The 13079-nt window shown below is 43.1% G+C and overlaps 1 protein-coding gene across 5 annotated transcripts in view; it reads right to left on the reverse strand.

Moving 5' to 3' along the window:
- ky (kyphoscoliosis peptidase) overlaps positions 1–13079 on the reverse strand; it is a 152228-nt gene that overhangs the window by 47374 nt on the left and 91775 nt on the right. For all 5 annotated transcript variants that reach the window (XM_055645897.1, XM_055645901.1, XM_055645900.1 and 2 more), the window contains one exon: positions 10877–10933. In XM_055645897.1, the coding sequence (XP_055501872.1) occupies positions 10877–10933 (57 nt within the window). The remainder of the gene's footprint in view (positions 1–10876; positions 10934–13079) is intronic.

Consider the following 13079-nt stretch of genomic DNA (forward strand, 5'->3'; position numbering starts at 1 on the left):
CTCAAAGGGAAAAGCTTGTCCACATCAACTCTGTCTATCCCTCTCATCATTTTAAAGACCTCTATCAAGTCCCCCCTCAACCTTCTGCGCTCCAGAGAATAAAGACCTAACTTATTCAACCTATCTCTGTAACTTAGTTGTTGAAACCCAGGCAACATTCTAGTAAATCTCCTCTGTACTCTCTCTATTTTGTTGACATCCTTCCTATAATTGGGCAACCAAAATTGTACACCATACTCCAGATTTGGTCTCACCAATGCCTTGTACAATTTTAACATTACATCCCAGCTTCTATACTCAATGCTCTGATTTATAAAGGCTAGCATACCAAAAGCTTTCTTTACCACCCTATCTATATGAGATTCCACCTTCAAGGAACTATGCACGGTTATACCCAGAACCCTCTGTTCAACTGTATTCTTCAATTCCCTACCATTTACCATGTACGTCCTATTTTGATTTGTCCTGCCAAGGTGTAGCACCTCACATTTATCAGCATTAAACTCCATCTGCCATCTTTCAGCCCATTTTTCCAAATGGCCTAAATCACTCTGTAGACTTTGGAAATCCTCTTCATTATCCACAACACCTCCTATCTTGGTATCATCTGTATACCTACTAATCCAATTTACCACACCTTCATCCAGATCATTGATGTACATGACAAACAACAAAGGACCCAACACAGATCCTTAAGGCACCCCACTAGTCACCTGCCTCCAACCCGATAAACAGCCATCCACCATTACCCTCTGGCTTCTCCCATTCAGCCACTGTTGAATCCATCTTGCTATTCCTGCATCTATACCCAACAGTTGAACCTTCTTAACCAACCTTCCATGAGGAACCTTGTCAAAGGCCTTACTAAAGTCCATATAGACAACATCCACTGCTTTACCCTCGTCAATTTCCCTAGTAACCTCTTCAAAAAATTCAAGAAGATTAGTCAAACATGACCTTCCAGGCACAAATCCATGCTGACTGTTCCTAATCAGACCCTGTTTATCTAGATGCTTATATATATTATCTCTAAGTATCTTTTCCATTAATTTGCCCACCACTGAAGTCAAACTAACAGGTCTATAATTGCTAGGTTTACTCTTAGAACCCTTTTTAAACAATGGAACAACATGCGCAGTACGCCAATCCTCAGGGACTATTCCCGTTTCTAATGACATTTGAAATATTTCTGTCATAGCCCCGGCTATTTCTACACTAACTTCTCTCAATGTCCTAGGGAATATCCTGTCAGGAACTGGAGACTTATCCACTTTTATATTTTTCAAAAGTGTCAGTACTTCTTTTACTTTGAACCTCATAATATCCATAGCTACTCTACTAGTTTCCCTTACCTCACATAATTCAATATCCTTCTCCTTGGTGAATACCGAAGAAAAAAAATTATTCAATATCTCCCCCATCTCTTTTGGCTCTGCAGATAACTGTCCACTCTGTCTCTCCAATGGACCAATTTTATCCCTCGTTATCCTTTTGATATTAATATAGCTGTAGAAACCCTTTGGATTTACTTTCACCTTACTTGCCAAAGCAACCTCATATCTTCTTTTAGCTTTTCTAATTTCTTTCTTAAGATTCTTTTTACATTCCTTATACTCCTCAAGCACCTCATTTACTTCATGCTGCCTATAATTATTGTAGATCTCCCTCTTTTTCCGAACAAGATGTCCAATTTCCCTTGAAAACCAGGGCTCTTTCCAATTTTTACTGTTTCCTTTCAACCGAACAGGAACATAAAGATTCTGTACTCTTAAAATTTCCCCTTTAAATGTCCTCCATTTCTCTTCTACATCTTTCCCATAAAACAAAATGTCCCAGTTCACTCCTTTTAAATCATCTCGCATCTCATCAAAGTTGTATATTGTATATCTTTATTGTCATTTCCTGAGTATTCGCATACCCAGAGGAAACAAAAAAACGTTGCTCAACCAGTGTCCATTCAGTGTGCATGAAAAATAAATAGAAATAAAAAATACATGTATCATGAACAAATTTAACACTCTACTAAACATTCAACAGCCGTTCCGACCGGCAGCGGCACAACAGTGGCTCTGCTGCAGTGTGGGGGTTTGTGCGCGATACTTGGCAGGGGGCAAAGTCCATTTAACAGTCTTATAGCCTGTGGGAAGAAGCTGAGGAGCATCCTGCTGGTTTTGCAGCTAATGCTCCTGTACCTCTTCCCAGATGGGAGGATGGAGAAAATGTCATGCGATGGGTGGTAAGGGTCTTTGATGATGGAGATGGCTCTGCTGATACATCTCTTCCTGTATATGTCCAGCAGGAAGGGGAGTGGAGCACCAATAATCCTGCTGGCGGTCTTCACTATCCTGTCTAGTTGGTGCCGTTCGTACGCCTTGCAGCTCCCGAACCAGGAAGTGATGCCGTAGGTCAGTGTGCTCTCGACAGTCCCCCTATAAAAAGTCCGTAGGTGTGTAGTGGGGAGGCCTGCTTTACGTAGTCTTCGGAGAGGGTGAAGTCGCTGCTGGGCTCTCTTGACCAGAGCTGTGGTGTTGGCCGTGGACGTCAGGTCATCAGACAGATGTAGTCCTAGGAACTTCATGCTGCTGACCCTTTCCACATCAGCTCCGTCGATGTGCAGAGGTGTATGGTGTTGTTTCCCCGCCCTCCTGAAGTCAACCACCATCTCCTTAGTTTTTCCCACGTTAAGAATGAGGTTGTGGGATTTGCACCAACCTGTGAGCAGCTCCACCTCCATCCTGTACGCCGATTCATCATTGTCACTGATGAGACCCACCACTGTTGTGTCATCAGCGAACTTGTTGATGAAGTTGTTATTGAGTCTGGCAGTACAGTCGTGTGTCAGCAGACTAAACAGAAGGGGGCTTAGGACACAGCCTTGGGGTGAGCCAGTGCTCACGGCTATGGTTTTTGATGTCCTACTGCCCACCCTGACTGTCTGCTGCCGTTGCGACAGAAAGTTCAGGACCCAGTTGCATGTGCCAGCATCAACCCCCAATAGCTCCAACTTCTCCACCAGCTGCTGCGGAATGATTGTATTGAAAGCAGAGCTGAAGTCTATGAAGAGGATCCTGGCATAGGTATTTTTCCGATCGAGATGTGACAATACGAGGTTCAGTGTTGTTGAGACTGCGTCCTCTGTGGATCGGTTGGCTCTGTAGGCGAACTGCAGTGGGTCTAGGTCGGCAGGTAGACTATTTTTGATGTGCTGCATAACTAGTCGCTCAAAACACTTCATTACAATGGGTGTTAGGGCCACTGGTCGAAAGTCATTATGGCAGGCTGGGTTTGGTTTCATGCGGGACAGGGACGCTGGTGGCCCTCTTAAGACAGTTGGGCACTACTGCCTGGCTGAGTGAGATGTTAGAAAATGTCTGTGAAGACATCTTTCAGTTGCTCGGCACAGTCTCTTAGAACGCATCCAGGAATGTTGTCCGGCCCTGCAGCTTTGCGTGGATTGACGCTGGCAAAGGCCTTTTTAACTCTGGCTGCGGACAGCCTGAGCGACTGGTCACTGGGAGATGGCAGTAGTGCACGTGTCTGGGTGCTGTTTTTAACCTCAAACCGTGCGTAGAACTCGTTCAGTTCATCTGGTAGGGAGGGGTTGTTTTGGCATATCCGCAGCGGGGGGGGGGGGCTTGTAGTCAGTGATGGTCTGAAATCCCTGCCACAAGCGACGTGTGTCTTTGTCATTTGCGAAGTGGCTATTGAGTTTTTGTCCGTACAGCCTCTTCGCTTCCCTGATCCCCCGGGATAGGTTACCCCTTGCCAGTTTGTATGCTTCGTTGTCCCCAGATTTGAATGCCGCATTCCGGATTCTCAGTAGGGAACACACTTCCCCAGTTAGCCAAGGTTTCTGATTGGCACGCCTCCTGATGGTTTTTACCACCGTTACATCCTCAATACATTTATTGATGTATGCGATGACGGATTCTGTATATTCTTGGAGGTTGATGCCACTGTCATCTGTTGCTGCCTCTCTGAAAATGGCCCACTGTGTGGTTTCAAAACAGTCTTGTAGTGCTGCCGTAGCTCCCTGTGGCCATGTTCTGACTTCTTTGACCGTTGGCCTGTCCTGTTTCACCCTGGGTCTGTATGCAGGTGTGAGCATGACCGCTAAGTGGTCAGAGTTGCCGATATGGGGGAGGGGGGCTGCTTTATATGCATCTTTAATGTTGGTGTACACCAGATCTAGTTTGTTCTTCCCCCTGGTTGCAATGTTCACATGCTGGTAGAATTTAGGCAGAACAGATGTAAGACTTGCCTGGTTGAAATCCCCAGCTGCCATGAAGAAAGCATCTGGATGTTCCCTCTGCTGCTCACTGATGTTGTTGTAGAGCACTGTCATAGCATCCTTCACGTCCGCGCTCGGTGGTACATAGACAGCGGTTATGAAGACAGCTGTTAGTTCCCTGGGTAAGTAGAAGGGTCGGCATTTCACAGTCATTAGCTCCACGTGGGGTGAGCAGTAAGTGGAAATCACCACAGCATCCCGGCACCATGATCTGTTCACATACACAGCCAGCCCCCCTCCCCTTGCCTTACCAGCTAGCGAAGCTACTCTATCAGCTCTGTATAGCATAAGTCCCTCCAACTGGATCGCAGCGTCTGTGATGTTCTGATTCAGCCAGGTCTCCGTTAGGATGTAGACACAGCAGTTCTTCACGCTTCGTTGGGAGGCTCTCCACGCTCTGAGGTAGTCCATCTTGTTGTCGAGGGAGCGGACATTTGCCAGCATGACTGTAGGCACTGCCGGTTTGTGAGGGTTCGCGTTTAGCCTAGCGTAGGCTCCTGCGCGTTTCCCCCGCTTCTGCCCTCTACTACACCGCTTGCGATGTTTCCCCAACACCGTTGTTCCAGGTGCGGGTGCGGGTGCAGCGGCTCTCCATGGGCCTGCGCGCCTCCGTGGGCCTGCGCACCTCCGTGGGCCTACGCGACGCAGAAGTCTCAGCTCCACCAGGACGCTCCGCAAGGTAAGGTCGCAACAAGAAGCCTTGCTGCCGATTTTTAAAAGAACCTGCCGCTCGTACTTACGCACGTACACTCACTCCTCCGACACACACTCTTCGTACACACCACTCGCTCCAAAAATCCACGAATACACTGAACTTTCACTGGGAGAGGTCGCTGCGAGCTCCAGTCGCGCCACCATCTTGCCCAAGTTCCTTGGAGAGAGTTAGCCTTTCTCCAATCAAATATCTCAACCCTAGGTCCAGTTCTGACCCTCTCCATAATTATATTGAAACTAATGGTATTGTGATCACTGGACCCGAAGTGCTCCCCAACGCATACCTCCGCCACCTGTCCCGTCTCATTTCCTAACAGGAGGTCCAGCACTGCCCCTCCTCTAGTAGGTACCTCTATGTATTGCTGCAAAAAACTATCCTGCACACATTTTACAAACTCCAACCCATCCAGCCCATTTACAGAATGTGTTTCCCAGTCTATGTGTGGAAAGTTGAAATCTCCCACAATCACTACCTTGTGCTTACTACTAATATCTGCTATCTCCTTACATATTTGCTCTTCCAATTCTCGTTCCCTGTTTGGCGGTCTATAATACACCCCTATAAGTATTGCTACACCTTTCTCACTTCTCAATTCCACCCAAATAGCCTCCCTAGATGAGCCCTCCAATCTATCCTGCCAAAGCACTGCTGTAATATCTTCCCTGACTAGCAATGCAACACCTCCACCCCTTGCCCCTCCAATTCTATCACACAATATTAACTGTATACTCTCCCCATGCATTCAAATCTTTAAGTGCACAACCTTACACATGCATGGGTTAAACTTCATCTGCCGATTCTCCACCCATTTCTGCAGCTGATCTATATCCCACTGTATCCTCTGACAGCATTCTCAATGTCCACAACTTCTCCAATTTATGATGTCAGCAAACTTACCAACCCGCCTACATTTACATCCAAGTCATTACAGTGGCTTGCAAAAGTTTTCATACCCCTTGAACTTTTCCACATTTTGTCACGTTACAACCACAAACGTACATGTATTTCATTGGGATTTTATGTGATAGACCAACACAAAGTGGTGCATAATTGTGAAGTGGAAGGAAAATGATACATGGTTTTCAAATTTTTTTACAAATAAAAAACTGAAAAGTGTGGCGTGCAAAAAGTATTCAGCCCCCCTGAGTCAATACTTTGTAGAACCACCTTTCGCTGCAATTACAGCTGCAAGTCTTTTGGGGTATGTCTCTACCAGCTTTGCACATCTAGAGACTGAAATTTTTGCCCATTCTTCTTTGCAAAATAGCTCAAGCTCAGTCAGATTGGATGGAGAGCGTCTGTGAACAGCAATTTTCAAGTCTTGCCTGAGATTCTCAATTGGATTTAGGTCTGGACTTTGACTGGGCCATTCTAACACATGAATATGCTTTGATCTCTAGCTGGGTGGTCTAGCGCTCCCTAACTTTATGTACTATTATTGGGCAGTAAATATTAAAAATATGATTCACCTGCTGGACAATTCTGCCCAGCAGGTGGACTGGATTGTAATGGAGAGAGAGGACTGCTCTCCATGTAATATAGGAGCGACTCTCCTTTCACCAATGAATCTGAATAACAAAAATTACAATAGAAATCCAATCATACATAGCGCAATTAGAACTTGGAAACAAATAAAACAGAATCTAAAATTAAGAAATCTATCTCTTTTAATGCCAATAGTCAATAATCCGTCGTTTAAACCTTCTACTATAGATAAATCATTTACACAATGGGAAAGAATAGGAATCAAAACGTTCGGAGACTTGTATGAATTTGGAAAATTATTATCATTTCAACAATTACAACTGAAATATAATTTGAGAAATAATCAATATTTTAAATATCTTCAAATCCGTGACTATCTGAAAAAATACACAAAAACTATCATAACATGTCTCCAGACTTACTGGTCGAAGCAATGAAGACAAAGGCCGAATCAGCAAACCTAATATCATACTTATACAACACTTTAAATATAGAAATACCTACAACTGATGGTATTAGAAGAGACTGGGAACAAGAACTAGCTATAAAAATTTCAAAAGAGAGCTGGGTTAAACACTTACTATATGTACATAAATGCTCGATCAACGTACGACATACTCTAATTCAATTCAAAACATTACATAGACTATACTATTCAAAAACAAAAATAAATAAACTTTTCCCTTACGTCTCACCCATTTGTGATAAATGTAAGTCTCATGAAGCTACCATAGCGCACTCTTTTGTTTTTTGTATAAAAATCCAAAAATTCTGGAACTAAATATTTGAAATCTTCACAAAACTATTCAAAATAAAACTGATACCAAAAGCAGAATGGATTATTTTTGGAATAATGGAAGGTAGCCCTGAACTAAACGTGTTTCAAAAGAATTTACTTAATTACGGGCTAATAACGGGAAAAAAGCTTATACTCAAATTCTGGAAAAACGCTCCTATACCAACAATAAAAATGTGGATTTGAAACATGTTCGAAACATTACACCTGGAAGAGATGAGACTCCTCCTCGCAGGTAAAGCAGATCACTTCCAAAAGACGTGGTCTGCATTTGTGGACTTATTACAAGCATAAGGTGCAATAGTAATTAAAAAAATAAATGGTGCCAGGATCTGGTAATGGGGGGTGAAAAATATGGTTGGTATATCCCTTTTTGCGGAGTTTAAAAAAAAAATAATAGAGCGATTGTTACTCTTTCTTTCTTTCTTTCTTTCTTTCTTTCTTTCTTTCTTTCTTTCTTTCTTTCTTTCTATTCTAGGGTCTATTTCTTAACTTTCTTCTCTAACTCCTTTTCTAATGGGCTCTCTTTTCCCAACATTTCCTGCACCTTCACGACTCTTTCTCACTTTCCTTACTTCTTTTATTTCTATCTTTTTTAAAGTTAAAAAATGAAGGGGTAAAACAAATGTAATGAGATATATGTGGTGTGTATTACTGCAACTTAATGTACTTCTAATAAAAATAAATAAATAAATAAATAAAAGAATATGCTTTGATCTAAACCATTCCATTGTAGCTCTGGCTGTATGTTTAGAGTCGTTGTCCTGCTGGAAAGTGAACCTCCGCCCCAGTCTCAAGTCTTTTGCAGACTCTAACAGGTTTTCTTCCAAGATTGCCCTGTATTTGGCTCCATCCATCTTCCCATCAACTCTGACCAGCTTCCCTGTCCCTGCTGAAGAAAAGCATCCCCACAGCATGATGCTGCCACCACCATGTTTCACAGTGGGGATGGTGTGTTCAGGGTGATGTGCAGTGTTAGTTTTCCGCCACACATAGCGTTTTGCATTTAGGCCAAAAACTTCAATTTTGGTCTCATCTGACCAGAGCACCTTCCTCCACATGTTTGCTGTGTGCCCCACATGGCTTGTGGCAAACTGCAAATGGGACTTTTTATGGCGTTTTTTCAACAATGGCTTTCTTCTTGCCACTCTTCCATAAAGGCCCGATTTGTGGAGTGCACGACTAATAGTTGTCCTGTGGACAGATTCTCCCACCCGAGCTGTGGATCTCTGCAGCTCCTCCAGAGTCACCATGGGCCTCATGGCTGCTTCTCTGATCAATGCTCTCCTTGCCCGTCCTGTCAGTTTAGGTGGACGACCATGTCTTGGTAGGTTTGCAGTTGTGCCATACTCTTTCCATTTTCGGATGATGGATTGAACAGTGCTCCGTGAGATGTTCAAAGCTTGGGATATTTTTTTTATAACCTAACCCTGCTTTAAACTTCTCCACAACTTTATCCCTGACCTGTCTGGTGTGTTCCTTGGGCTTCATGATGCTGTTTGTTCACTAATGTTCTCTAACAAACCTCTGAGGCCTTCACAGAACAGCTGTATTTATACTGAGATTAGATTACACACAATTGGACTCTATTTACTAATTAGGTGACTTCTGAAGGCAATTGGTTGCACTGGATTTTATTTAGGGGTATCAGAGTAAAGGGGGCTGAATACTTTTGCACGCCACACTTTTCAGTTTTTTATTTGTAAAAACATTTGAAAACCATGTATCATTTTTCTTCCACTTCACAATTATGCACCACTTTGTGTTGGTCTATCACATAAAATCCCAATAAAATACATTTACGTTTGTGGTTGTAACGTGACAAAATGTGGAAATATTCAAGGGGTATGAAAACTTTTGCAAGCCACTGTATATCACAGAGGTTCCAGCAAAGATCCCTGCAGAACTCCACTGGTCCCGGACCTTGAGCCATAATATCTCCCTTCCATCACACCCTCTGTCATCTATGAATAAGCCAGTTCTGAATCCATACAATCAAGTCATCAGGAATCACGTACATCTTAATCCTCTGGACATGCCTGCCATGAAGCACGTTATCAAATGTCTTACTAAAATCCATGTTTACAACATTCACACCCTACCTTTATCAATCTCCTTTGTCGCTCCTCAAAAAACTCAATCAAGTTATTAGACTCTAAAATCTTTGCAACCTCTGAAGTCGGGCAATAGTTTCCTCTCTTTTGCATCACTCCCTTCTTGAACAGTGGAGTAACATTTGCAATTTTCCGGTGCTCGAGGACCACTCCTGACTCCAGTGAGCCTTTGTACAGTTTCTCTATCGCCGGTTGGCTATTGGAAGGCTATGTTACAATACTGCTAGTGATTTCACTTTTCTTATTGGTGGGTTCTACCCATATTGCCTCAGTGGACGAACCGTCCAGTCCTCCCAGATTAGTAAAGCAACTCCACGCACTTTTTTTTAACCTTCCCCTCTTTGTCTGAAACATCAAAACCTTGGAATATTGAACTGCTAGTGGTTCTTGCAGCACCATAAGTCCAAGTACTGATCCAGGCTCTAAGTTCATCTGCTTTACCCACAATACTCCATGCATTGCAATAAACACATTTCAGCCCATCAGTTTCAATACGTTTCAGACTTATGGTTATAACCTCTACCTTCCCAAAGGTCCTTCAATATGCTGACTTTCTACTCTGATGTTCACTTACAGGATGATAGACACAAAATGCTGGAGTAGCTCAGCATGCCAGGCAGCCTTTCTGAAGAAATGAAACAGTTGACGTTTTGGGTCCGAACCCTTCTTCAGACCCGACCCGAAACGTCACCTGTTCTTTCGGGTTGGGTTTGAAGAAGGGTTCTGACCCAAAACATCACATGCTTATTTTCTTCAGAGATGCTGCCTGACCCGCTGAGTTTCTCCGGCTATTTTATCTTCGGTATAAACCAGCATCAGCAGTTCCTTCCTAACCACTTCCAGGAAGCTGTATACATTCCGACTCACTCCCATATAGCAATGTACAAATTTACACACTCCCAAAGAGCAGTGTAGAAATTGACTCATTGCAAATAGTAATCTTTACACAGACACACTCCCATATAGGAGTGTGAAAAGTGACACACTCACAGAGAGAGTGTGCAAACTGATACACTGCCAGGTAGCACTTTGATAACTGCCATACCAGCTTCCAGAGTACAAACTGACATACTCCCAGAGAGAAGTGTGCAAATTGACACACTCACAGATAGCAGTGTATAGACTGACACTCACAGATAGGAGTGTGCAAATTGGCACACTCATAGTCAGCAGTGTACTGACTGACGCACTTGCAGATAGCAGTGTACAAATAGACCTACTCCCACATAGCCGTATGCAAAGTGACACACTCGCACATAGCAGTGCACAAACTACCACACTCCCAGGGAGCTGTGTACAAGCTGACCCATTAGCAGAGAGCAGTATACAAATTGACAGACTACCGTGGAACAATGCAAACACCATGTCTCTGGCATTCCAGATATGCTTTCAATAATGTTGCTCATAACACCAAATTCCATTGCTATTGCTCAGACTTGTGAAGGAGTATAAGGTGAGCACACGCTTGCACCAACCTGCTTTGTTCACTTGTTCCGAGACACCCTCATCTTCTGGTGTAAAAACATCTTCTCCTGTGAACGAGATATTTATACAACTTTAGAATTTGCGCTGAGCAATTCTGTGTCTTGTACTTGAGGTGAAGGTTCGTTAATTTTAATACAATTCAAAGTCGGCGGTCTTGAGCTACCATCTACCTCATTGCAGACCCTCGGACAATCTTCAATTGGACTGGACTTTATCTTGCACTAAATGTTATTCCCTTTATCCTGTATCTGCACACTGTGGATGGCTTGATTGTAATCACGGATAGTCTTTCCGCTTGGCTCGCAACAAAAGCTTTTCACTGTACCTCGGTACACGTGACTATAAACTAAACCAAATCCTGGGGAGACCGTGGAAATAATGAAATACATCCATGTTTAGTTAGTTTAGTTTAGTTTGGAGATACAGCATGAAAACAGGCCCTTTGGCCCACTGAGTCCTTGCCAAAGATCAATCATCCATTTACACTATAGGCAGAAACTATAACAACATTTAAAAGACATTTGAACAGGTTCATGGATAGGAAAGGTTTTGAGGATTATGTGCCAAATGTGAGCAGGTGGGACTAGTATCTACACTAATGTGACTTGGGGCACCTTAGTCGGCACAGGCAAGCTGGGCTGAAGGGCCTGTTTCCATGCTGTATGGCTTAATGTGAGACCCTGGTGCATACCACCACTCCTTTGTAAGTTCTGGTCTTTGTTTGAATACGGACTCATTTCTGTGATGCATTGTGAATGCAGGCAGATTCCCAGTTGGTCAATAGCCCGGTCGTGAATGTCCTGTTGGATTCAGTATTCAGTATTTACTTTAATGTCATTTTAACTGAGTACTTACATACACAGATGAAACAAAAAAAATGTTTCTCAATCAGTTCCCATCAGTGCGGTTAATAAAAACAGAATAAATACATATAGTTTTAAAAATTAAAAATAGGCCGAAAAATTTAAATAAAAAGATATTCAGACCGAACAGTGGCTTTGCTGTCAAAGTATGGGAGAGGTTAGATGTGTTGGTGTATGTATCATTCACCTCACAGTATCATTGACAATCTTCGCACAAACATGAACAAATAAGCATAGTTCTAATGCTGAGGTGTGGTTGTCAGTTCATGGCATTAATTAAGTATTTGGAACCAAACAGCTCTGGATGGGAACGTGGGAAAAGGAATGAGCTGTTTAACTCCTTTGACAGTCCATGGATGGTCTCTGCATTTATTCCACATGCTTGCTTTTCCCCCACATCCCTGAATGTCTTTGGCTCGGAGGTCATATCATATTCATAGCAAAAGGATTTGAGTATAGGAGCAGGGAGGTTCTACTGCAGTTGTACAGGGTCTTGGTGGGACCACACCTGGAGTATTGCGTACAGTTTTGGTCCCCTAATCTGAGGAAGGACATTCTTGCCATGGAGGGAGTACAGTGAAGGTTCACCAGACTCCTGGGATGTCAGGACTTTCATACGAAGAAAGACTGGATAGACTCGGTTTGTACTCGCTAGAATTTAGAAGATTGAGGGGGGATCTTATAGAAACTTACAAAATTCTTAAGGGGTTGGACAGGCTAGATGCAGGAAGATTGTTCCCGATGTTGGGGAAGTCCAGAACAAGGGGTCACAGTTTAAGGATAAGGGGGAAATCTTTTAGGACCGAGATGAGGAAAACATTTTTCACATAGAGAGTGGTGAATCTCTGGAATTCTCTGCCACAGGAGGTAGTTGAGGCCAGTTCATTGGCTATATTTAAGAGGGAGTTAGATGTGGCCCTTGTGGCTAAAGGGATCAGGGGGTATGGAAAGAAGGCAGGTAGAGGATACTGAGTTGGATGATCAGCCATGATCATATTGAATGGCGGTGCAGGCTCGAAGGTCCGAATGGCCTACTCCTGCACCTATTTTCTATGTTTCTATGTTTCTATGTCTCCAATAAATATTTGGGACAGTGGCAGAAATAGTTTCTCTTGATATAATCCATCAGTTCCCTGAAAGTTACAATGTAAACTCTTAGTAACTTTCTAAATTCCAGTTGCGAGTAACAAAAGGAAAAAAAATGTTGATGATCTGATGAAGGGTCATTTTCATGAAATGTTGACTCTGTGCTCTCCTCACTGCAGCTGCCTGAACTGCTGAGTGTTTCCAGAATTTTCTCTTTTGATTTCAAATTCCAAGGATCTGCAAT

Source organism: Leucoraja erinacea, chromosome 14 (assembly GCF_028641065.1).
Source record: "Leucoraja erinacea ecotype New England chromosome 14, Leri_hhj_1, whole genome shotgun sequence".
NCBI classification, from domain to species: Eukaryota; Metazoa; Chordata; class Chondrichthyes; order Rajiformes; family Rajidae; genus Leucoraja; species Leucoraja erinaceus.